The 22,915-nt window shown below is 48.9% G+C and overlaps 2 protein-coding genes and 1 long non-coding RNA gene across 5 annotated transcripts; 2 read left to right on the plus strand and 1 right to left on the minus strand.

Annotated features, from left to right (window-relative positions):
• Positions 1–272: 272 nt before the first annotated feature.
• rab1ba (zRAB1B, member RAS oncogene family a) lies at positions 273–6,977 on the plus strand. 2 transcript variants are annotated; one of them, XM_084690995.1, is made up of 6 exons: positions 273–570; positions 1,708–1,780; positions 1,882–1,977; positions 2,133–2,228; positions 2,368–2,499; positions 2,792–6,977. In XM_084690995.1, the coding sequence occupies exons 1-6, from the start codon at positions 557–559 to the stop codon at positions 2,984–2,986; spliced, it is 606 nt and encodes a 201-aa protein (XP_084547121.1). In that variant the 5' UTR covers positions 273–556; the 3' UTR covers positions 2,987–6,977. The 2 variants fall into 2 exon arrangements, with proteins under 2 accessions (XP_084547121.1, XP_084547120.1); XM_084690994.1 differs by lacking the exon at positions 273–570 and having other exon boundaries at positions 1,233–1,780.
• Positions 6,978–8,581: 1,604 nt separating this feature from the next.
• peli3 (pellino E3 ubiquitin protein ligase family member 3) lies at positions 8,582–22,903 on the minus strand. Of its 2 annotated transcripts, XM_084691107.1 has the most exons (9): positions 22,667–22,903; positions 22,473–22,564; positions 21,851–21,987; positions 16,131–16,331; positions 15,155–15,284; positions 14,745–14,846; positions 12,609–12,854; positions 9,729–9,917; positions 8,582–9,480 (listed from the first exon to the last, which is right to left on the minus strand). In XM_084691107.1, exons 3-9 carry the CDS (start codon positions 21,859–21,861, stop codon positions 8,881–8,883), a joined length of 1,479 nt encoding a protein of 492 aa, XP_084547233.1. In that variant the 5' UTR covers positions 21,862–21,987; positions 22,473–22,564; positions 22,667–22,903; the 3' UTR covers positions 8,582–8,880. The 2 variants fall into 2 exon arrangements, with proteins under 2 accessions (XP_084547233.1, XP_084547234.1); XM_084691108.1 differs by lacking the exon at positions 21,851–21,987 and having other exon boundaries at positions 22,473–22,903.
• On the plus strand, positions 11,242–12,203 carry LOC146222166 (uncharacterized). The gene is made up of 2 exons (XR_014746704.1): positions 11,242–11,521; positions 11,628–12,203. It is a non-coding gene; the product is annotated as an uncharacterized LOC146222166 (long non-coding RNA).
• Positions 22,904–22,915: the final 12 nt, after the last annotated feature.

Consider the following 22,915-nt stretch of genomic DNA (forward strand, 5'->3'; position numbering starts at 1 on the left):
CTGTTCTCAACTCAATGCAGAATATACCCCAATTACAGTGAATGCTTGCACGCGCATGTTAGTGTGCCTATGTATGTGGGAATGTATTCAATATTTTTTTCTGAGTTTTGAAATTTATATATTTTTACAAATCGGTTGGCCATTCAGATTGACTTAAACTCAAACTCAAACGTAATCGTTAACTCAATCTGATTGATGAACTCGAACTACAAATCCCAACATCTATCCACTTCTAGATTTGTCCGTAGTGACACGTCATTTGATGTCACTGCCGCACCTGCGCAGCCATCTTGTACTTCTAGCGAGGAGCGGACACAGAAAGAAAAAAGAGGAAAATTGATCAGTCAAATTTGAAGAAAATAGGAATGTCTATAAAGTTTCTGTAACACCACAACGTTAGGATACATCAGCTTGACAAAGGGGGAGTAGAAAAAACTCAAATTTATATCCAAGTGCCTCGGACATCCAGACTCTCGAGTCATCTTTTGCCTGCTGTAGGAGAGAAGGAAGGAACAGACAATTCGCCGACTGAAAAACACATCCCCAACGTCAAATCATGAATCCCGAATAGTGAGTAAAGCCACCACCCCGACTACATCGTGATTAGTATATCCGTTTTAATTTCCATTTCTGAATGTGACATGTCGAAACAAGCGCTTATATTTTCAGTCGGATTGCTAGCTATGTCGCTAGTAGTAGCAGGGCGCGGACAGGTTCCAAGCCTTTTGCTTTGAAATGTGACAGACAGTCTCGAGATGTGTTTGTACAGTCAACGTCAGCTGATTGCCTGCTCATGCCACCACATTAGCCAGGTTGACAGGCACTGCTAATTTGACTCAATTTTACATAAAACCACAATTTGGCGTTTGTTCATGTTGTCATCGCGCCCGAGTCAGATGGCTAGCATCTGTCACTGACTTGTGGCCCCAAAATGAGAAGACACGCGCTTGTCACCGGATCTCAAGCACGGTGCTGTGGCGACCGGAGAAAATAGGACGTAGTGCTGAAACGTCACACCACCGGCGCAGTGATTAGCCTAGCCTAGCTCGCAAGCTAACAACGGAAGTCGAGCAAGCTAGATAGCAATATCATTGTTACCTTGCTAGGGGTAGTTCATTTGAGATACCCAACTGCCTTATATTGTGCCAGTCATCACAACATTGTACTTGTGAACCGTATACATCTACATAAGTGGTTAGATCATTGTTAGTTAATGATTGCTTTGTGGAAGTTGTTTTGTTCGCGAATATGCTTGTGATTGCACGACACATCGCCACATCACAATAAAGTGTACGCGCTGCATGCGCAGTTTAGATCGGGTATTTCCACATAGGCCTATATACGACACACGGCTCTGTATGTTGTTGTGACACAGTGATAGTGTTTGGCAGCTATACATGACACGTCTTGATTTCAGATGACACAAGAATAACTCGGCTATTGCGCCACCGCTGTGCAGTTTGTCAAATGAAGTTCATGACGTGTTCTGCTAATGTTGCCGCGAAAGTGTTACTCAACAGTATTTCCCCACTCGAAATAGATTTCTAAGAGAACCACATATCAGTTGAACACTGTGTATCGGCCAGGACTTAGTCAACAGGTAATAAAAACCACAGAGCAGCACAGCCATGATGAGTCGACCCCTTCAAAGCCTTCATAAATGAGAATGTCCAATCCGTGGTCTAACGCTGCATGTTTTTACTATAGCGACTACCTTTTCAAGCTCCTGCTCATCGGTGACTCTGGTGTTGGAAAATCCTGCCTCCTGCTACGATTTGCAGTAAGTGAAGCCTGTTGGGAACCTATTTTAGGGGTCAGTTGGCTCGTGGTGCTGTGAAAGGCACGATGTGTTGCTATATCATTCGTCCTTCTCCACATCAGGATGACACCTACACAGAGAGCTACATCAGCACCATCGGGGTGGACTTCAAAATCCGGACCATTGAGCTGGATGGCAAGACCATCAAACTGCAGATTGTAAGTGGACACGCACTCACACACACACACACACACACACCGTAGGCTACGCGACGAGAAGGTAACCCACTGAGGGGCTGCCTCTGTCGATGGACAGGCAGAAACAGGTCCGATTTGGATCCATTCTGTGTTTGTGCCCTGTGTGTGCTGTGCAGTGGGACACGGCCGGCCAGGAGAGGTTCCGCACCATCACCTCTAGTTACTACAGGGGCGCCCACGGCATCATCGTGGTGTACGATGTCACAGACCAGGTAGGCTTCATCGTGAGACCAGAGTCCTCTCTCGTCGTCCTGGTGACTTGACGTGTCCAGCCAATAGGGATCCCTCCTCGAGACTGGGAATTCCTGTTCCGGGGGGTCGCCAACCTTTCCCCTGTGATGTGTGTCGCAGGAGTCATACAACAACGTGAAGCAGTGGCTGCAGGAGATCGATCGCTACGCCAGCGAGAATGTCAACAAGCTATTGGTGGGCAACAAGTGTGACCTCACCACCAAGAAGGTGGTGGACTACACAACAGCCAAGGTATGTCTGCTTCAGAGGGATGGATAGAGGAGGATACATTCAGTCAAAGCCATTGAATATGTAACATTGTCCAGTGTGTCTTGATGAGGAAAAAATCTGAGTCTGCCTTGTTAATGTGACGTCATTCTTATGCTGTCGTTATTTCACATTGGTGATTCTGTATCACTTCTTTGCTTGATTTTTTGTTGGTGTTTGTTGAGCTTGGCTATCGATTCAGGCGGTGAATTTCCACTACAAACTCCAAGCAGTCGACGAGTTGCCTCCTCATCTTGTGTGTGTGTGTCCCCTGCAGGAGTTTGCAGACTCCTTGGCCATCCCTTTCCTGGAGACGAGTGCCAAGAACGCCACCAACGTGGAGCAGGCCTTCATGACCATGGCCGCCGAGATCAAGAAGCGCATGGGTCCCGGCGCCACGGCCGGCGGCGACAAGCCCAACCTGAAGATCGAGAGCACCCCTGTCCGACAGTCTGGAGGGGGCTGCTGTTAAAGGACAGGACCCTCTGCCTCGAGCAACCCTGGAACCCCCCCTCCCCCCCTTCTCCCCACAACCAGTCCTGGGTGTAAAGTGGAGCCCCGCTCCCCTCCCCCCCCCCCCCACACTCCTATCTCTACTCACCCCCCACAAACACTCCTCCCTGTTCACGAGCTACCCAGCTGCATAGACGGATATCTGAACGCACACCTTCACACCCCATCCTCCTCTCCGATCACTGGGAAAAGCGACGTCCAGGCAGGCGCTAGCGGGAGGGGCGGGTGGATGGACAGAGAGAGAGAGAGAGAAGTAGAGGAGGGACTGGAGAAGGATTGGAAAGAGAAAGAGCCGGGATGGGGTTTGGGGTTTGCAGAGCAAAGGGGATGAACCTACAGTAAATATGAGATCAGTAGAGAGGAACAGCATGATGGGAGGTTTCGATTCTGATTCCGTCTCAACCTGTAACACCCACACACACACACACATTCTTTTGCTGTTCCCACCCCCCTACCCTCCTTCTATTTCCTCGAGGCACAGTCTGCCATTTGCAGAATCAATGTCTTCACCGTCTATATAGCGACAACACCCAGCAAACAACAAATAATCCAGTTGGCTGTCTTCATATCGGACCTGGCTATGCCCTGGAGAGAGGGAGGGAGAGAGAGAGGATGAGTCACGTGTGTGTGTGTGTGTGTGAGTCACCATTCACCGTTGTGAATGCAGTAGTAACAATTATTTACTCTTCCGCTGTGGATTATGAACAGCCAACATGGTGCGGTGCAGACAGTGGAGTTGTAGAGGCCTCACCATGCCAGATAGAGACAGGAGAGCAGTGACTCACCACGGCCGTTATTGATGAGGGTGCAGGGATGCCCACAGGGATGCCCACTTTCAGTCCTCCCCTTCCCCCTCTTCCCCCTCTCCCCCCTCTTACACACACACACACACACATTATTTTAAGTGAAATCAGCATTAGAGACACACACAGCCTGCGTTGAGAGGGGGTGGGTCTGTTTTGGGGGTCAGGGAAAGGCGAGGGTAAAGCTCAGATCTCCTTGTAGCACAGGAGAGCTTCTGGTTGGACTTGGAATCACTTCAACACTCCATCCACTCATCCATCAATCCATCTGGGAGCGGGGGGGGAGGGTCACCCTGGGAAAAGCCAAGAGGAAACCAGAACGGTGGTTTTAAGTGCTGTAATATATGGTGTTGGCTTGTTTTTGGTTTTTGTCTACAACAGTTTATAAGATAGATTTCACATGTAAAATGGAAGAAAAAAAATCAAGATTGTCTTTCTGTCCAGAAATGACACTATATATTACAGTATGATGGTTCTTCAATAAACACACACACACACACACACACACGTCCACACTGATAGGAGCATGATGTAGTTCTACTGTAGACGCAGGGTGGGGAGGTGAGCTGTTAGGCTGGGAAGCCGATATTCAACTATGAATTAACCAGACACACAAGATATTGGCAATATTCTGTGTTCATCTTAATATACTTTTACAGTTTTATGATCATTTTATTTGATATTTTTATTTCATGTTGATTTTGTTTTCGAATCGAGAAAAGCTTGTACAAATTGCTTAATGCTGTCCGATTGATAAGTTGGGTTTGGGATTTCAACGTGTGGTCTGAACTAAGTTGAGGGTTGACCGGGGGTGAAAGCTACTGTTCCCTTCCTTGCCTCGCGAGAGTCCTCATGACGTCTGTCCTCTGCATTTCTTGACCCGTGATCATTCACAGCGGCGGTGTTGCGACCCCCCCCCCAGCTGTTGTCATGCGTGTGCTGCGTTGCAGTAGGTGTTTTAGATCTCCCTTTAGTCGGTGTGGTGGATTAAGTGGAACTCGTGTGTCACGCTTCTGTCTCCAGAAGGGTGAGCCGTCTCAGTCATATTAGATTAGTGGATTAGAGCTCTTCAACTGTCAAGCTGTTGAAACATAATGCATTAGCTGCCGTTTTTGGAGTCTAGAGTGTGTTTATCTGTGTTAGTTCTGTCTAGGCCTCCTCGACCATAGCTTCCTCAGCCAAACCCTAGTCTTTGTGTTGTTTCTCCATAGCTATCCTATGGAACCTCACAGGAATGTGGTTCAAAACTCCTACCCCTTCACCTCATAGCATGGGGTCAATACACTACAGAGAAAAGACAAGTTGCCCTAGCTTGACACAGTTTACAACAGAGGAGGTAGAGGCCAGCTGAAGGATGTTGTAGTCCAGAGGGTGTCGAGTCTCGGTCCGCAGGTAGTCCACTCTGCTTGGCCTGTCTTAATGTGGCTCGGAACCTGCTTTATTCAGCTGGAAGCCAATCAGTCTGCATTAGAACCAGCTGTCCGTCAAGCTTGTCGCCTGTCTCCCTCCCTATTGGCATTGACAGCTTGGTTGGGAGGTTGGGCATTTTGAGTGTGTGATTGTAGTTCTGAACCTGTGTCTGTTCATGTCTATGTCAAAGGGGGGGTCGCTCACCAGACCAGAGGTCTGCTCCAAGAGTCAGTTGGAAAGGCCTTCCGTCGAGTTGTGGTGTTGGGCTCTGCAGTAGGGGTCATCACTGCAGGTTCATTGAGTTCTTCAAGGTGTTTTTTTTAGCGGTGTGCAGGGACTGACTGGTCACGGTTCCAAGACCGGATATGAACTCCCTCGCATCTGCCTCCGGCCCACACCGTCACCCTAACTGTGATGGATCCACACAATCTCCACTAACCGCTCTTCTCCGCCGATACAGAAAATCTAATTTTCGACTTTGGGAGGGGTTTGTGGTCCGGCTGTCGGACGTTAACGCAGCACCTTTATTTCAGCAGCTGTTTCAAGTGGTGAAAGCCTCAGGCTCTCTCTGTGTGTGTGTGTGTTGGAGAGCAAAGTGCAATTTCAGCCTCTGAGATTGACCGTCCAATGAAAATCGACGAAGGGTTGCTGCCCTCCCTATGCGGCCGGACTCCAGTCTACGGACACTCCCACTCCTCGCTCCGCCCACCCGGTCGTGAGTGAGTGAACAAATAAGTCTATCGGACGTGGATGTAAAGGTGGCGCTAGATCTTGGTTGTCTTTGCACAACATCCATTGTGTGTTGTGGAAGTGTCTCTGCAGATGTGGTCCCAGGCTCGTCTCGTTGCAACCTTGTGACGCAAGACTTGAACCGGACTGGAATTTCAAGTCAGTTAGGTGTGATGAATCCGGATGTGTTTGGGCCCAGAGTTCTCAGCTGACTGCTTTGGTAGGGGCGGGAACAGTAGTGGGGAGGGGAGGGGGTTGCTGTAGGGGGGCAGGGTTAGAGTGTGCAACATTCCTGGGTTTATGAATACACGCCGGCTTTTCCGGCATTCCCTCGGATTTCACGTGAGTAATGGCGGATGAAGCGGTTGTTTGGAACTGTCCACACTGACACTCAAACATACACACACACACTCACACACACACTGAGTGTACGTTTTCCCCCTCTTCATTTATTCTGAATGTTCTTTCTGTTCAAAGAAGTCTTGATATTCTACTGATTTTAATATATTCATTGAACTATACTGTGGTAATAGTGTGTCTGGCCCAGCAGAGGATCTAAGGGGCACCGAGGGTTTTGTGGGTGGGACTTCAGAGGGGGTGGGCTTTGTCAGGGACTTACTTATGAATGTGATTATGATGAAACTTTGCTCGAGTCTTCTTTCTTTCCCCTACTTTTTTTTCCGTATTCATTTGGAGAGGAAAAAAGGAGGGGTGGGGGGGGTTTGTATGTCATTTGCACACGTGTAGCTGTCCCATGGCTTAATAAAGACACACACACACTTACAGGCGTTTGTTAACACCGAGCTCCTGGCTGCTGAGCTCACCTGTCGTTCACCTGCTCTCTCTGTTCCTCGCTCGACCAGAGAGGTGCTGCTCTCTCTGTTCCTCGCTCGACCAGAGAGGTGCTCCGTCTCACTGCTGAGTTTGATCATCTTGGGGTTGTTTTTTTTTTTCTGTACATACTATAAATATATATATAATAAAACAAATAAAAAATATCAATGTCAACGTTTCGAACGTCATCTTTTTTTATTTTTTTGGTGTGGTGTGTATTTCCAAGGGTCTCATCAGACAGTTTGAATGTGTGTGCACACGTTTACTTGGGTGTGTAAAGACAAGGCGCACACACACACCTCCGTAAGCCTGAGTCGCATACCTTGAACCTGACACACCTCAAACCTGACACACACACACCTCTGTAAACCTGACTCACACACCTCTGCCTGCCCGCTGGAGGAACCACATGAGGTCACCGTCTCCCTCCTGCCTCCCCCAGCCCCCACTGCTTAGCAGCCTGTCATCGCTCTCCTCTGCCCTTGGTATGTACCCCATCTCATCTCCCCATACACCCATAACTAAACATTCCCATTGAGCAGCCCTGCTCTCCGCTAAAGACGCTCTCTCACTCTGCATCAGAATACATTACGTGGATGGAGGACACCCGCCATGGAGATCGGAGAGCACAGTCATTCACACTGAATATTGCTGTGGAGGTGAGTTTGTGGTGCAGGCAAATGCAGGCTATTTTCCACGGGCTAATATAAAGTACTGCAGACATCCCTAGGAGGGCTGGGGATGCAGAGTCGGCAGTTAGACTCTCTCACCACCAAACACAGCGACTGTAAACCTCACAACAGCCTCACACACTGAAATGCAGCAAAGATATTTATGACACCTTCACGATTGGGTAGTAAGAAGCCCGGAACTCCGGGTTGTAGGTGTTTGGATGGTGATCGGACTTTGCTCTGTTCAGATTTAGACTTCTGAGAGTTCAGAATGAGGCCACCCGATTGGAGTGAGAGAAATATCCTGCTTAAAATGCGGAATTCTCAAAGACCTGACCTGTGAGCGGCGTCCGGCTCTGGTCTGCCCTTGTTCCCCTTCGTCCCTCTCATTCTCTTCCTGTCGTCTCCCTCTAGAACGTTCCCCATGTCTCTCGATCGCCCTCTCCTCTGTTTCCCCTCCGTCCTCCTCTCTTTCCTCCCCTTCTGTGTCTCACTAACTGCCCTCAATAACCTTTTTGCTGCCTCTCTTCCCGTCTCTCCCCTCTGTGCCCTTCAGCTCTCTCCCCCTGCCTCTCCCCTCTCTCTCTCTCCTCTCTCTTCCTGTCTCTCTCTCTTCTATACTCCCCCCTCCATCGCCCCCTCCCCAGTTGCATGGTGGATGCTGGTGACCTTGAGTTATTTATAGCATGGTGCTGCTGCAGACTGGTAGTTGGGGCGTTCGTCAGACACTCCTCAGGGTTTACACACACATGCAGGCACACACATTGTCCTGAGCCTGCTAGGGAGGAGAGACAGACAGGAAGAGTGAGAGGGGTGCTCACACACAAGGGCCAAGGAGGGCTGAGTGAGTTTCAGGTGCAGGTGTCCGGGCCATGTTTCACGACCCCTCCCCCCTGAGCGTGGGTCCTCCACACGTCACCTGTGACCTTGAAATCCATCTCATGAAGAGCAGGCACTAGACACGGTACATTCCAGTAGGTTCTGGGGCACGTGCATGCCCAAAGCAGCTGAATCACAGGTTTGGGTGGCATTCAGATATTGAATTACACTGCGCTCTCCAGACTGGAGCCCCACAGAACTCCAAGGATCACCAAACACTGCTCAAGGTTTCATTTCAACAGCATTTATTTACACCCCCACCTCCCGCCCCACAGGACAGACCAAATCCCACTCAACCCACTTCATCTTTTCTTTGGACTTTCCCCACAAGTGAAATTGTCCAACAGTGTTTTCTCCTCAGGCCTTCAACTTTTTCTCTCATCGACAGTCAGTCTTTGTCTTTCTGAGGCCCCACTCCACACACTTCAGCCAACCACCCCCGATCACCTCAACCCCCACCTCACAACCACCCCGAACACCCCCACCCCCACCTCACAACCACCCCCGAACACCTCACAACCAACCCCTCAGTCGACGGGGCCCTGGAAGATGAGTTTGATGTGGCCCTGCTCGCCGGTCAGCCAGGTGCCGCAGAAGGGGCAGGCGGCGTGGAAGGCGTGCGTCCCGTGCGGCAGCGGGATCTGGCTCCACCCCTGCACTGTCTTTTCAGAGCACACGTGGCCGCAGGGGCAGAACGCGTGGGTCGGGGGCCCGGCGTCCAGATACAGGCCCCCCTCGCAGCCCAGCCACAGGGGCACGTAGGGCCCCACGCGCCGGCACATGGGGCACTCCCTCTCCCCGGTGCTGGCCGGCGCCGTCCCGCCGGGCCCCGCCGGGCCCTTGTCCTTGCGGTAGCCCCAGTTGTGGTAGCCGTGGACGTGGCCGCAGTTGACGTAGACCCAGGGCTGCTTCTTGTCCACGATCTCCCGCTGGGCCAGGCTGGGGAAGGCCAGGGTGTTGAAGCCCACGGGGCACTGCGGCCGCGCCGCGTTCAGCTCCTGGCGCAGGGACTCCAGCTGCTTGAGGGTGGGCGTGCGCCGGAGGCCCGCCGGGGTGCGCCACAGCAGGGTGGCCCCGCACAGGTCGATGAGGGAGCCGTCCTGGAGGGTGTTGGACTCGTTCTCCACCTGGTGGGGGGAGAGATTGGGCGAGAGAGACCGATTTAAAGGAAGCGTGCATTAAAGTGGGGGGAGGACAAGAGAAATAGACACAATTACTTTAGCGAAAAGATATGGGTTTCGTTTCCGGTCCTTTCTTTCTGCACTGCAGCTGCTTTCCAACGTTTTCCTTTCCACATGACGGCATCCGGTCCTATGGCAGACGAGCAAGACTCTAGCTCAGAGACACCCCCACCACCTCTCCTCCTCCTCCTCACCAGTTTCCCCCTCTGCTGGGCCGAGCGGGTCTCCCGCAGGGCAAACACGTTCCCGCACACGGAGATCTCCCGCCACACCCCCGGCGCCGGCTCCTGGACGAAGTCGCCTGCCGGGTGCATCACCAGCACGCCATTGGTGGTCAATCCGTCCATCAAGCCGTCCGACGTCCGCCATTTGGCAGCTCTCTCCTAAGAGACCCGCCCCCACACATAAGCAGACTAGTATCAAGGGAAGTGATGGAGAGGCCCATAAAGAGAGAGAGAGAGAGGGCGAGAGAAGGAGAGACAGATGGGAGAATAAAACAGCTAACAGTGCTTTTTTTTCGCAATGCTAAATTTAGCCCCTGCAGTGTATAACTGATTACTATACTGGCTAAACTTGAGTACTATACAGGCTAAAGCATTGAGATGCTCACACACACAGAATCACACATACACACACTCTCACACGCAGGGTGTCAGCCCCTCTTCATGAGCAGTGTCGATGCAACAATCCCAGAATGTACCTGTGGACTCCTAAGCTGTCACGATCGGCAAACAACCCCCAACGTTGTATCAGCCCGCGCGCACCTAACGGTTGGAAACTGTCTCTCGTTTTTTTGTGTGCTTTCCGCACACCTCCACAACAACAGTGGGCTGCACAGCCTGCCTCTGTGTTCTGCCAAGGACATTCTGTGTGTGCCAGTTCACCGGAGCCCTGCTGAGGTTATTCACTCCGGCGTCGCTCTGACAACAGCTCAGCAGCTAGGATCTGTCATCGTCCTCCTCCTCCTACTGTCCTCTCTCGCTCTTTTCCTGCCATTCTCTCCCTTTCTCGCTGGGTCATTGTCTCTCCCTCCCCCCCCCCGTCTCTCGCTCTCTCAGTATTTTTAGCTGGATGGGAAGAGGCTTGCTAGGTTGACACAGGCCTCGGTGCCTTGCATGGGACATGACGTTATCTGTGTGCATGACTCACTGTGCCCCGCTTGTGTCCCCCCCTCTCCCTGGGGTCATGTATAATGCATGAGGGACATCTTTCATTACGAAGTGTCATGAGCCCTCCAGACTCTCTGCGTGTTTCAGAGCACTACAGTCGCACTTCGTCCTGGGTCACAGCTGGCATTAGCTCTCGCTGCCAGCCTCCCCCTCGCCAAGCTCCCCCCCCCCCCCCAAAAGAATCATTACAAATGAAAGTCCCGTGGACGAATACAATATGGCCACCGTGACCTTTTGAATCAGGAGCCGCGGGGAGAGGGAGGTGAGGGGAACGAGCAGGTCTGGAACAGAGTGTCTGCCCTTGACCTGGAGTCCCTGACTCACATCGATGAGGAGAGTCTCTGGACTCCTGCCTCGCCTCCTCCCCCCCCCCGCCCCCGTGCCAGTGTAACCCTCCAGGATGTGGAAATGGAGGCTGACGTCTGTGTGTGTGTGTGTATGTGTGTGGGAGGGAGGGAGGGGGGGAGGGGGGGTTAGGGATGAAGGAGAGCCTGCAAGCCAGCATGTATCAAAAGCTTACTCCACACGTCAATGGGTGAGCAAACAAACGGCAGCCTGCTCCATGGTGTGCTACTGCACACTTCTTACGGTCTTCCTTTACCAAAGCGTTGGCGGCTCGGAGACTTAAACAGCCGCGACGCGCACGTCGTCTACACACCGTCCGCTTCCGCGCTACAAAGCACGAAAGGACGCACACGTGACGCAATGTACACGACCACCAGACACGGACGACAGGCTGCCACGGCTTGAACCCAGAATTCCACTCTTCCCCTCCAGCGTCTGTGAGGCCTGGCTGCATATGTGTGTTTCTCTGATATGTGTTTCTCTGATATGTGAGTTTCTCTGATATGTGTGTTTCTTTGATATGTGTGTTTCTCTGATATGTGTGTTTCTCTGTTGTGTTTCGATTCCATTTCCAAACAGCTCACTAGTCTCCGGAGCCTGACCAAGCAGAGTCTAGCAGCAGTCCCTGACGTGTGACTTTTGATAATGACCGCTGATAGTCTTATCTCTCTAAACAAAGAGAGTCTTGGTGTCTGGTCTGCTCTGGTCCTGGGCAACGTTCCAGCCGGCTAGCTAGCCAGCTCCCAGAGATGAGGACACGCACTCGAGCAGATGAGTGTGTGGTTCCCCGGGGGGGGGGGGGTCAGAGGAGGAACAGAGATTGGGGGGGACTGTTGAGGTGTTTAAAACTCAGCTCACCTCGCAGAGACTGAGCATGCAGCTCTGCAACATCACCATGGATTTCCGTTTTATATGCATTCGAGATTATTGCACTGCAGTTGAGTGCAGTGAATATTATTGTTTTGCCGTGCCTGGTAGCTGAAATGTGGTAATATTGCACTGTGCCTTATAAATATTGACATTTATGACCACTGAATACTGATAGAACTATATGCGCCACTGGTCCTTGATTCTCTGCTGGACTTTTTACAGTGTTTGCACTATGAGTATATGGATTTGCATCAAGTCGACTACTAAATGAATAATACTGTCAAATGTGCTTGCGTAACTGTCACTGTATGTCCACAGATCTTAACTAATCCTATCTTTAAACTGCAGTACAGTACAGGGAATCTAACTGCGATTCCAGGAGCATGATTCATGCTTACACAATCACCATGCAGTCCCACGTCAACTGGTAACACTCCCAAACACACACACAGTATGTCATGTCACACGTTGTGACGTTCATCACAGATATGACATCATCGCCTGGGTGTCTTGGCGCCAGCATTGTCACTGCCCCAGTTGTCAGGGCAACTGACTCACTCCCTCATTCCGGAAGCTGTTCATGCAGGGGTCACTGCCACAAACACGTGCACGAACGCACACACACACACACACACGTGTCACACACACACTTCCACCCTAAAGACCCCCCCACCCGACACACATACTCACCCCCAGGAAGATGTTCTTGGAGGAGTCGAAGCCGGCAGCGTAGATGCGTGCTGTGTAGGGAGCGCTTCGCTCACACATGATGCGGCACGCATAGCGGGAGATGGTGCTCTGGGCTGACTGTCCTCCCCCCCCTCCTCCTCCTCCCCCCTCTCCGGCCGCCCCTTGGCCTTGCCCCCCACTGCCCCCGCTGCTGCCTGCGGTATCCGTCACCACAAAGTCTATCATGCTCTCCGTGGAGCGCCCGATCTGTGGGGAGCAAGGGAGGGGGTGTCAGTAGAGGATAACAGAGTAGGGCTACGTCGAGTTGAGGAGAGATGGAAGTCATTTGAAACAGGAGCTGGTTAAAAGGTCCGCAAGTTTGGTAATGTTCAAATTGCACTCCGACGCAAATAATGGCATATCTTTTAAAACTAAAACACCTTCCTTTTTTTCATATTACGAAAGTTAGTGAGCACTCAATTTGTCAGGAAAGTATGCTTGTTAAGGCATGTTTTCTAGTCTCGTTTTGGGGGCGTGTGGGTTTAATTTATCGCCACCCATAAACAAGCAGCATGGTAGTATGTTTGTTTACTGTACGGTTGCTACTATGGCGGATGCTAATCAAACTAATTATTATAAAACACTGTTGTTAACAAACCTGGCTGCTGGTAAGACCCTCAGCCATCAAAATCTAATATACTCGTTGCATGATGGAAATGAAATGACTCGAATTGAACTTAATCAAAGATGAAGAAAGTGCTTACCAAACTAAAGCAGAAAACAATGCATCGGATTCACACCACCAAGTGAGCGGTGAAACGTTCAGTGTTGTACTTGGGTAAGTTTAATAGTGATTTTCCCTGTTGTATAGATGTATGAAGGTAAACATGTTTTTGTTGTGCGGTTGTGTGTTAAGCATGCAGAGAATCGACAGACGTACGTTTGCTTTTAGCCAAACTGTTGGCTACCTGAGCTATAACAATTGAATTGCTGATGTCCGTAGTAGATGATTGAGTATGGAATCAACCAGCTATTGTTCCCATCCATTACTTGCCTGTGAGATGTGTGAAAAGGTTTTAAATCTTTCACGGGGATTGTCTCTGCTAGTTGATTTAAGGGGTGCCAACATTCAAATGAACATGTCTTTTCAATTACTTTCTGTTACAGAAAATGAAAAATTACCATGACCTGCTTGAGGGTCAATGCCAGCACTTGCCACATTTGTCTTTGTGAAAAGTGTTGGGCAATCATTTTCAAGAAAATAGATGAATTCACATGACAGCCAGTTGAGTTGGAGAGCAGACAGACAGACAGACAGACAGACAGACAGACAGACAGACAGACAGACAGACAGACCGGAAAATAGACAGACAGACAGGGACTGCAGCACAGCACCTCCATCATGTCTTCTGTCTGCAGTAGTTGGGCCTTACATTCATCACATGGATGAGAGATAGATAGCAGGAACAGACCGTCTGCTCTACCTGACTCCCAATCTCTCCCCCACTCTGTCTTATTCTCTCTGTCTTGTTCTATTTGTCTTTTTCTGTCTCTCTCTCTCTCTCTCTCTCTCTCTCTCTCTCTCTCTCTCTCTCTCTCTGACTCTCTCTCTCTCTCTCTCTCTCTCTGACTCTCTCTCTCTCTCTGACTCTCTCTCTCTCTCTGACTCTCTCTCTCTCTCTCTCCCCCTCTGTCTTTCTCTGTCTTTCTGTCTCTCTCTCTTTCTCTCTCTCTCTCTCTGACTGTCTCTCTCTCTGTCTTTCTCTGTGTCTCACTCTCCATCCCAGTTGTGTCATGACTTAGCAGTACTGGGAGCTCTGAGGCGTCAGCTAACAAATGACATTTTTCAGCAGCTGGGACATCTGCTCAACCTGAGGTGTGTGTTGTCTGTGTTTGTGTGAGAGAGGAAGAAGGTCAGTTGGTTTGTATGAGTAAGTGTGTGTGTGTGTGTATGTGCATGTGTGTGTTGTGTGTGACTGCGCGTGTGTGTGTGTGTGTGTTGTGCGTGACAAACTGTCCTCCATGTTCCCAAGTGAGGCGTGTGTTTGTGGTGTGGGTAGGTCAGAAGAAAAATAACTGCGACAAAATGCTGTCTACACGATCACTATGCAGGAGCGAGGAGTTGCAGGACGTGTCCTGTGTGGGGGTGACACTGACCTGGAACATGTCTGTGTTGGTGTCATGTGTGTACTCCACGATGACAGAGTGACTTCTGGACAGTGTGTAGGAGATGCTGTGCTGACTTTTGTTGCTGAGAGCCTGTGGAAACACACAAAAAACAGGGTGACCCCTCACACGCACAATAGAGCATGCTCAGATCCAGCCCGTTTAAAAACGCCTCATAAATAGCCTACCACATCTAGTGTAATACTTATTCATTTTACACAACCCAATTCACAAAAGATGAAACATTTTGCATTTGTTTGGTTTAAGACTATTAACACCAGTTTAACATTGACTTATTTTCAGAGGGTGTCTAAATTGCCTTTTTCAAAATTGTTGCCTGTTTCAAAATATATATTTATAGAAATGCCACTAGTTGTGATACTGTTGATATGACCACTGACCTTTGACACCAGAGGGGTGGAAACATTGTGGATGACATCAGGTTTGACCCCGTTAGCTTTGGGTCTCTTGTAGAGCGCTAGGCGACTTCTTCGGCGACCTTTATCCCCATTGGTCAGAGAACCATTGTGCCTGCTCACATGATCGGGGGAGGGGGGGGGATACAGCATCCTGCTTCGTTAATGACATTTGTGTTTATTATAAAGGCCTTGGGTATAAATGACTCTTTTAAGCCTGGACCAAAATATTTGATTGCCATGCCACATTGGGCTCTGAGTAGAAGATCATATCCAATATATGATCACTGGCTTCCTTCTGTCTCCCGCAAATGTCATGATTGGATGAGGCCATAAAAATGTCTGCAGCAATATGCTCTCCCCTTCTCTCTCTCCCTCTTAATCACATCGATGGAGGGCGAAGCCATTTTCATAACCCATCTCTGGATAGATCAATACGGGAGAGAGTGAATCAGATACCACGGGGGTTCTCTCTCCACGTCTCAGCGCGTGTAGACGCTGAGACGTCTCTCTCATCTCTGTCGTGGTGGTTCAGGTTTTTTTTGTTTTTTTTGGTCTGGTTCCCTGGTGGCTCGGTGTCAAACTGACAGCTTTGTTAAGGAGTCAAATGAACTATTTTGCATGGGGTTGCTGGAACGGAATGATAGCTTTACATCCTAAAGCCTCAGGGTCCTAGAGGCTGTGTCGTTTGGGTAAGGAGAGTGTTGTGGACTTCCTGCCAACGGATACATGACAAAGGCTTTTTAAAGGTGCAGTAGATTATCCGGTCTGCTTTATTCTACACACAAGGGTTTAGATTTTCAGATCATACTTGAATGCTATTGTTCCTTTAGGGCACTTGGTCTGTTACTGCGCAGTCTGACCCCCCCCCCCCCCCCGCCAACACACACACACACACTCTCTCACACACATAGGAGATGCAAAAAGCATTTAGGCACCAGCCAGTCACAGTGAGTCTCACCCTAAGACGATGAGCTCCCCGTACTTGACTGGCTCCTTGTCCCCCGGGAAGAGGCCTTCATGGGGCTGGGAGGCCGAGCCCAGCGGGGGGGCGGCCTGGCTCCTGTTGCAAGACGGTCGCAGCTCCAGAGATGGGGGGGGACACAGGGCCTCCGAGCTGCCCTCCAAAACCATGCCCACCGGCCACAACGGGGGCTCACAGCTGGGGGGGGGGGGAGAGGGGAGGGAGAGAAAGAGAGGGAAGAGAGAGTGAAAGAGAGAGGAGAGAGAGAGTGGAAGGAGAGAAAGCATCAAGGACCAAATCCGAAGTGATCAAAAAAAGTACAGTCCATTGTTCCCAGCTGTACGCACTCACAAATTCGCCTCTGAATATCCCACAACCCTGTAGTCAGATCGACTACAGTACAGTAGGCGTGGAGATGGGATTAGCATATTGACTGTGATCCTCCCTTCGTCGTTACTACGAGCTGCCGAGTCATGAAAATAAAACCAACAACAAGCTGAGCTTTGAATTAGTGTCTCCCTGCTATCCTTAGACCTGCGCACCCTAAAATAGAACAGCAATCAAATCCAGGAGTGATCCACACAAACGCTCCCCTCACCAGTGTGTGTGCAGTCAGGTTGGTCTACCGTTGCCATTACTCTGCTATAATTGGCGTCCCCCTTTTACGTGACTGACGCGCTCGCATCTCCTCTGCAGTTCAACAAAATCAACGAAGCACAAGGACGGTATACACGAGATTCAGTCAATAGAGGACTACTTACTGTACATACTTCACGGAGGCAAAAATACAGACGCCTGAATCGATGGCTCCGGTTTGTAACAGTACTGTGTTTCTGATGGATCTAACGGGGATCATTGTTTCTAGGTTAACCAATTGAGGTCTTACATCTGCTGGCAAGCGTGACGGTAGTCTGGTAGCATCCACAAAGGGACAAACAATGGAGCAGACTTCTCCAAAGCTTTTAAAGTTAACAACCAGATAACCATCAATCGACAAGCTGTCGTGTCGGAGATCCTTAACGAACCCCCAGGGGGGCTGCAACCTTTCCCTGAACGCTGTGTCCAGACCCCGGGTGAAGCGAGTTCAACAATATTGGTTTTCATTTCTACTAAAGGTTTATGGCTGTGGCATTTCAGGCTTTCGGCTGGGAAAGGTCCGTCAAATTTAAAACCCTTGGCATTAAACAAATTGGACAAAAAATTAGATTTTATGAGAATCTAAAGCAATTGCATAATATCACATGGGTTTAAGGTGGGCGCTTGAAGAACCTAATTTAACAAGCTCTAGATATATAAAATATATGATGAAAGAGTAGAGGAAATGTTCATTTATCCTTGAGGAGTGGTGTGTTGTATATAGAGTTTTCAGGTCAATGTTTTGACATGAGCACTTTTACACAAGGAAAAACATCTCGAAAAAGCCTGTCTCTGTTGGCAAAGAGATTAAGCTAGGTTTCCTGCCAATTTTTAATTCAAAACCCTATTATTAATAAAGAGTGGGCGAGGACACCTACACTGTAGCAAGAACTGAAATGACATCACAGCCTCAGACTAAATGCTTTGTTCCCTCTTTGGAGAATAAGATAATAGCTTTGGAAACAACACAAACATTTATAATAGGAACTGGAACAACACCCAAATCAAAGCCCCCTTTCCCTAGTGAACCCATTATGGCTCAGACCCCAGACAACCTTGGGGTTGTACTAGACTGCCTTCAAAGCTCTTCCAAATGAGTACTCAGACAAACAGCATATAAACTACCTTTCCCAGCAGGCAATTGGATCATGATGTGAACATTAGACTTCATGCAATGGAGGCCCTCTAAAGGAGCCCCAAAGAGGAGAATATCCCCTCATGACTACATGATGGGTGACCAGACTCTCGGTTCATGTAGGCAGTCGCCATTTCATTACATCTGCTCCGCTGCTCTGGCTGGATGTGGAGTGGTGGAGGAGGGAGAGTGGACACTGGGGAGCGAGTGGAGGAGGGAGAGAAGCAGGGAAGGGAGGGCCTCACGAGTGGAGGAGGGAGAGAGGCAGGGAAGGGAGGGCCTCATGAGTGGAGGAGGGAGAGAGGCAGGGAAGGGAGGGCCTCATGAGTGGAGGAGGGAGAGAAGCAGGGAAGGGAGGGCCTCATGAGTGGAGGAGGGAGAGAAGCAGGGAAGGGAGGGCCTCATGAGTGGAGGAGGGAGAGAGGCAGGGAAGGGAGGGCCTCACGAATGGAGGAGGAGGAGGGGACATAAATAGAAAAACAGTGGCATGGGTGGATGGAGGAGTGGGAGGACAGACGAGGGAGGAGAGGAGTGGGAGGGGAAGAGGGGGAGGAAAAAGAGAGGGCTTGGAGGAAAAGAAGAGGTGGAGAGAGAGAGAGAGACGATGCAGACATTGCAGATATGCGACGGACCTACAGGAGACACACAAAGCCTCCAGCAGAGACCACATGCAGGCGACAAGAGACTGACCAGGAAGAGGAGAGAGGGGCTGGGAGGAGGCAGACAGAGGGTGGGGCGGGGCGAGAGGCCTGGGGTGTACGCTGTGAGTGTAACTGTGTGTGCGCAGGCGCGACTGTGCAGGGGCTTGGCAGGGTGATGGATTGCCTGTTCTGGGCCACGCACTTTCTAATCAACCCACAGTCCCATCCTGGGGGTGGAGAGGGGGATGAAAGGAGGGAGGGAACGATAGATAGATAGAAAGAAGGGTGGGGATTGGAAGGGGGTTAAAGATAGAGACACGGAGAGAGAGAGGAGCGAGACAAAGAAAAGCTGCTGTGACAAAGGAGGACAAAGAGAAATGAATTATATATATCACACACACACATTCCATATATATATATATATATATATATATATATATATACTGCATGGTAGGGCTAGCAGGAATAAAACATATTTTACAGAGCCAAGGCGATCAGAGTGGCATTTTACAGGTTAAATGGCCAATATCAGACAGCACAACAAAGTCAACAGTTTCATAGATAATGCTTTTGTTTTTACGAACAAAATTCATCATCCTCCACTAGCCTCCACGTGAACCACACTCCATTCCTCTATCCATTCTCTCTTCTGCAGGGGAAGGGTGTGTGTGTGTGTGTGTGTGTGGACCGTGTGGGTGAGGAGAGGAACAAAGAAAGAAAGAGTGAGGGGGAGAGAGAAAGAAAGAGAGTGAGGCCACTATTCTATCTCTATCCAGTGCCACAAATGAACAGAGAGCTAAATATACACGCCAGGAAATGGTCTCCGGAATAAATGATGAGTTCCTGTCAACGTGATCATCATTTTTTCCCCCTTTTCAACCATTTAAGGATTTTTCTTGTAATCTGCACTCCAGTTGGTGGTGGTTGACTATAAACTAGACGGCTGGAGGTGCTCATTCAATTACAGTTTGGGACAAATCATCATGTCTAAATTATTGTTTGTATCCCACTTGCCTGTAGTAGTCAGTGTTATTGTTATCTGATATTTTCTTTTTAATCGTGTGCTGAATGTCAATGATCACATGCTGTTCAGAACTCCATAGAAAATAGTCTCTTAGACACAAAACAAGCAGGTAATTACAACAGAGCCCCAAGATGCTGCATCAGAATATGGTTTAACTAAGGAAAGCAGTAATTCACGTGTTACAGTGTATATTCTATCAGATCAGTGTCAAAAATGTATGTCTACACTATACAATACTACACAATTGGTTGCCTCTATATTTGTCGTGCCAATGCTACCAACAAAGTTTTGTAAAACAACCATTGTGATGTTCATGAAACTGTGCTGTATAGTACCTTTTGTTCTAAAGTGAACCCTCTGATTTTAGATAGAGCTATTTCAGATCCAGTTCCTGACCTGGAAACAGAACTCTATATGTAAAAGCTTCTTTCTTTTCAAGTTGTAGATGGCTATTTCTAGCTCCTTATTGGACAGAGGGGTCCACTATGGTTGAATGTGACCCTATTTTTAGAACAGACAGAGCCTCGTAGCTCCCATGGCCCAGCCCACCTGCGTGTCTGTGAACTACGATGTGTGTTTGTTTGTGTGTGTTTGTGTGTGTGTGTGTGTGTGTGGTAGGGCTACAGTGATGAAGTGAGTATCCTGCAGTCCTGTCTGGCTTTTCTGGACCTGTCTGGTTGGACTGAGTGGAAGGCGAGAGGATGTTTAGAGCAGTGGTTCTCAAAGTGGGGTCCGCGAACCATAGCCAAGGAGTCCGCAAAATAATTTACATTATAACATTGGAAAATTGTGCTGTATCATTACAAAGTCAAACAAATATTATAAGCTACAGATGGGGACCATTTGCACCAATAAAACAAGCATATTGTGTCCAGTTATGAGCACAAAGGGTATGCTGAATGGGTGTTACAATTATGGGGGGGTCCTTGGAAAATGTTCATCCCTGTAAGGGGTCCCTCGTCCCAAAAGATTTGAGAACCCCTGGTTTAGAGGGTGAAGGATGGATGGAGAGAGGATAGATGTAGTGAGAATGGAGGGAAGGTGGAGGGAGGATGATTGAAGAGGATGGAGAGGTGACTGAGGGAGGATGGAGAGAGGACAAATGAAAAACCTTCGAGTGGTTTGAGAAGATTTCAGAGGGCAAGTCTTTCATAGCGGTATACTATTAATTCAATATTTGTCTCAGTAAGAAGCGTGCTTGTTCTGTGTATGCCATGCAGGCCTAGGATACTGTACAAACACTTTAAAATGGATGAACCACTTCCTGTCAGCGCCACCTCCTCATCACCGGTTGACCCCTTTGGCACTAGAGAAGACACACAGGTGGGCTGCTTTGTTACCTCACAGGATCGGTTACCAAACACACTCCAAGAAACAGTCTGACTCATCTTCATTTCTCTTGCCCTGCCTCTCTTCCTTTGCTCTTTTATTATTTATCTCGCTTCGTTATTATCGCTCTTTCTTTCCTTCCGTCTCCCTCCATCTTCCCGTCCATCCCTCCTTTCCTATCTTCCTCCCTGTAACCTTCGTGTCACAGATACCCAGAGGTCTGTATGAGTAAGCATCCATCATGCAGGCTTAAGCTGTTAAACTGCAGACAGCCCCTTTAATAATTCTCATCATTATCAGGTCTGAGTGAGATTTGTGTTTGTTTTTTGGTTTGTGAGGAGAGTAGTCGTCATTATTATTCTCTGTTTGCTCTTTGGTGTTATGTACTAGGAGAGAGAGAGAGAGCGGGAGCGCGCGCGCGAGGAAGATAGATGAAAACAAAACAGACAGGTTCCCAGTAGGCGGGTAATAGTCAGAGAGAACCCAGTCGGAATCCCAGCACGGCCCTTTACAAGCACAGCAAGTCCCCAGCACAGAGAATGCAGGGCAAGACAGACAATGTCAAGGAGTCTCTTGAGGATGCTGTCAAATATTTGTTCACACCACTGACATATCTTGACACAAACCATTTTTTAAGAATTGACTTTTCAAATTACAACATTAAATGTTATTGACCTCTTCTTGTTCCGCAATCTAGTATTTTCTGTCCCCTAAAAAATACCCAAGGCCAGTAAGCACTTGACGTTTGATATCCTGAGCTCAAAGTAGGCCTATGCTGGAGTTTGAGCCATCTACCCTCATCATCATCATCCACATCATCACAGGTATCAACTGCCTCCCCAAATAAAACCAGTTAGTAAGACAAAATAAAAAAATGTATCACACAAAAGCAGCATCCAACAAGATACAATTGTATATAGTGCTAAATTTGTCTTATCGCTTGACTGCTTACAGCATAATCATGGCTGTTTCTGCCCTATGACTTCAACTTGCAGATTGCAGCGGATTGCGTCTCCCAGTGCCAGTGTAGAGGCGGTTGCTTGATCGCTATCCAAGAAGACGCAGTCGATATAGGCCTTGTCAGATCGCCTACAACATACCACATGGAGAAATAACATATTCCATATTGGTATAAATAACGTGTTTAAATAACAGCTTTATAATTCCGTTTAATGCCGATAAAACTATGGGATCAAAATGCTATAATGGCAGGCAATTATAAAGCAGTGTTTATAGCGTGTTTATGTGCTTAATTAGCATAACAGCATATTTAAAGATACATAGGGCCTACTGAACAATAGTTGTTTTTCTAAAGCGTTTCACCTCCACAGCACAACGTGCGAGGCAGGGGAGTATAGGCTATACAAGGGAATCCACTGCACAGAAAATAAATACTACAATGTAAGCCATCATCACAAACCCAACACGCACAGACTTCTTGCAGCCTATTCCTGACATGACTGCAATATACGAAGAATAAACACACAGACAAGCCAGAACAAGATCACTCTCTTGCGTGTTCAGCACCAACAGTGTTGGACAATAATTAGACAGGTAGACGGATCAATAAATACCCGCTGATGTTTGCCGACGGAGGTTGTAATTCCCTTGAGTTGTCAATCCCCGTATGGCCTCAAAATCGGGCTCCGTTCTGTTAAAACACCACCTGCGAAGGCAAGTTTGAGGGAACAACCATATGACCGATCAGTCTGCATCGCCTCTCCGTTGTCATAGGGTACATTGGAGACTGCGAGATGCTCATTCCTACAGGAGACTAGTCGTGGTCCAGACACCCCGTTGTCACGCCCATCTCTCTCTAGCGCTCTCCTTAAAAAAAGAAAAAACAGTGGAGTCACACTGATCTACCGTTGGCCACATGAATGCTTCGCCGCAGTTGGTCAGGATTCCGTGATTCTTGCGTAAGCCCGCCTTCAGATTCCCACAAGGTACTGGCTCCGCCTACATGATCCCGCCTACGCCCGTGACGCTTTGTTTCCGTACAGTAATGTGCTACTGT

Source organism: Hypomesus nipponensis, chromosome 25 (assembly GCF_054491055.1).
Source record: "Hypomesus nipponensis isolate SF chromosome 25, ASM5449105v1, whole genome shotgun sequence".
Lineage (NCBI taxonomy): Eukaryota > Metazoa > Chordata > Actinopteri > Osmeriformes > Osmeridae > Hypomesus > Hypomesus nipponensis.

Coding starts and splice junctions, on each gene's coding strand:
- rab1ba (XM_084690994.1), top strand. CDS start 1,661: ATGAGAATGTCCAATCCGTGGTCTAACGCTGCATGTTTTTACTATAGC. Junction 1,978..2,132: donor AGACCATCAAACTGCAGATT/GTAAGTGGACAC, acceptor TGTGCTGTGCAG/TGGGACACGGCCGGCCAGGA. Junction 2,229..2,367: donor TGTACGATGTCACAGACCAG/GTAGGCTTCATC, acceptor TGTGTGTCGCAG/GAGTCATACAACAACGTGAA.
- peli3 (XM_084691107.1), bottom strand. Junction 12,855..14,744: donor CCAACACAGACATGTTCCAG/GTCAGTGTCACC, acceptor TGCTCCCCACAG/ATCGGGCGCTCCACGGAGAG. Junction 9,918..12,608: donor CCAAGAACATCTTCCTGGGG/GTGAGTATGTGT, acceptor CGGGTCTCTTAG/GAGAGAGCTGCCAAATGGCG.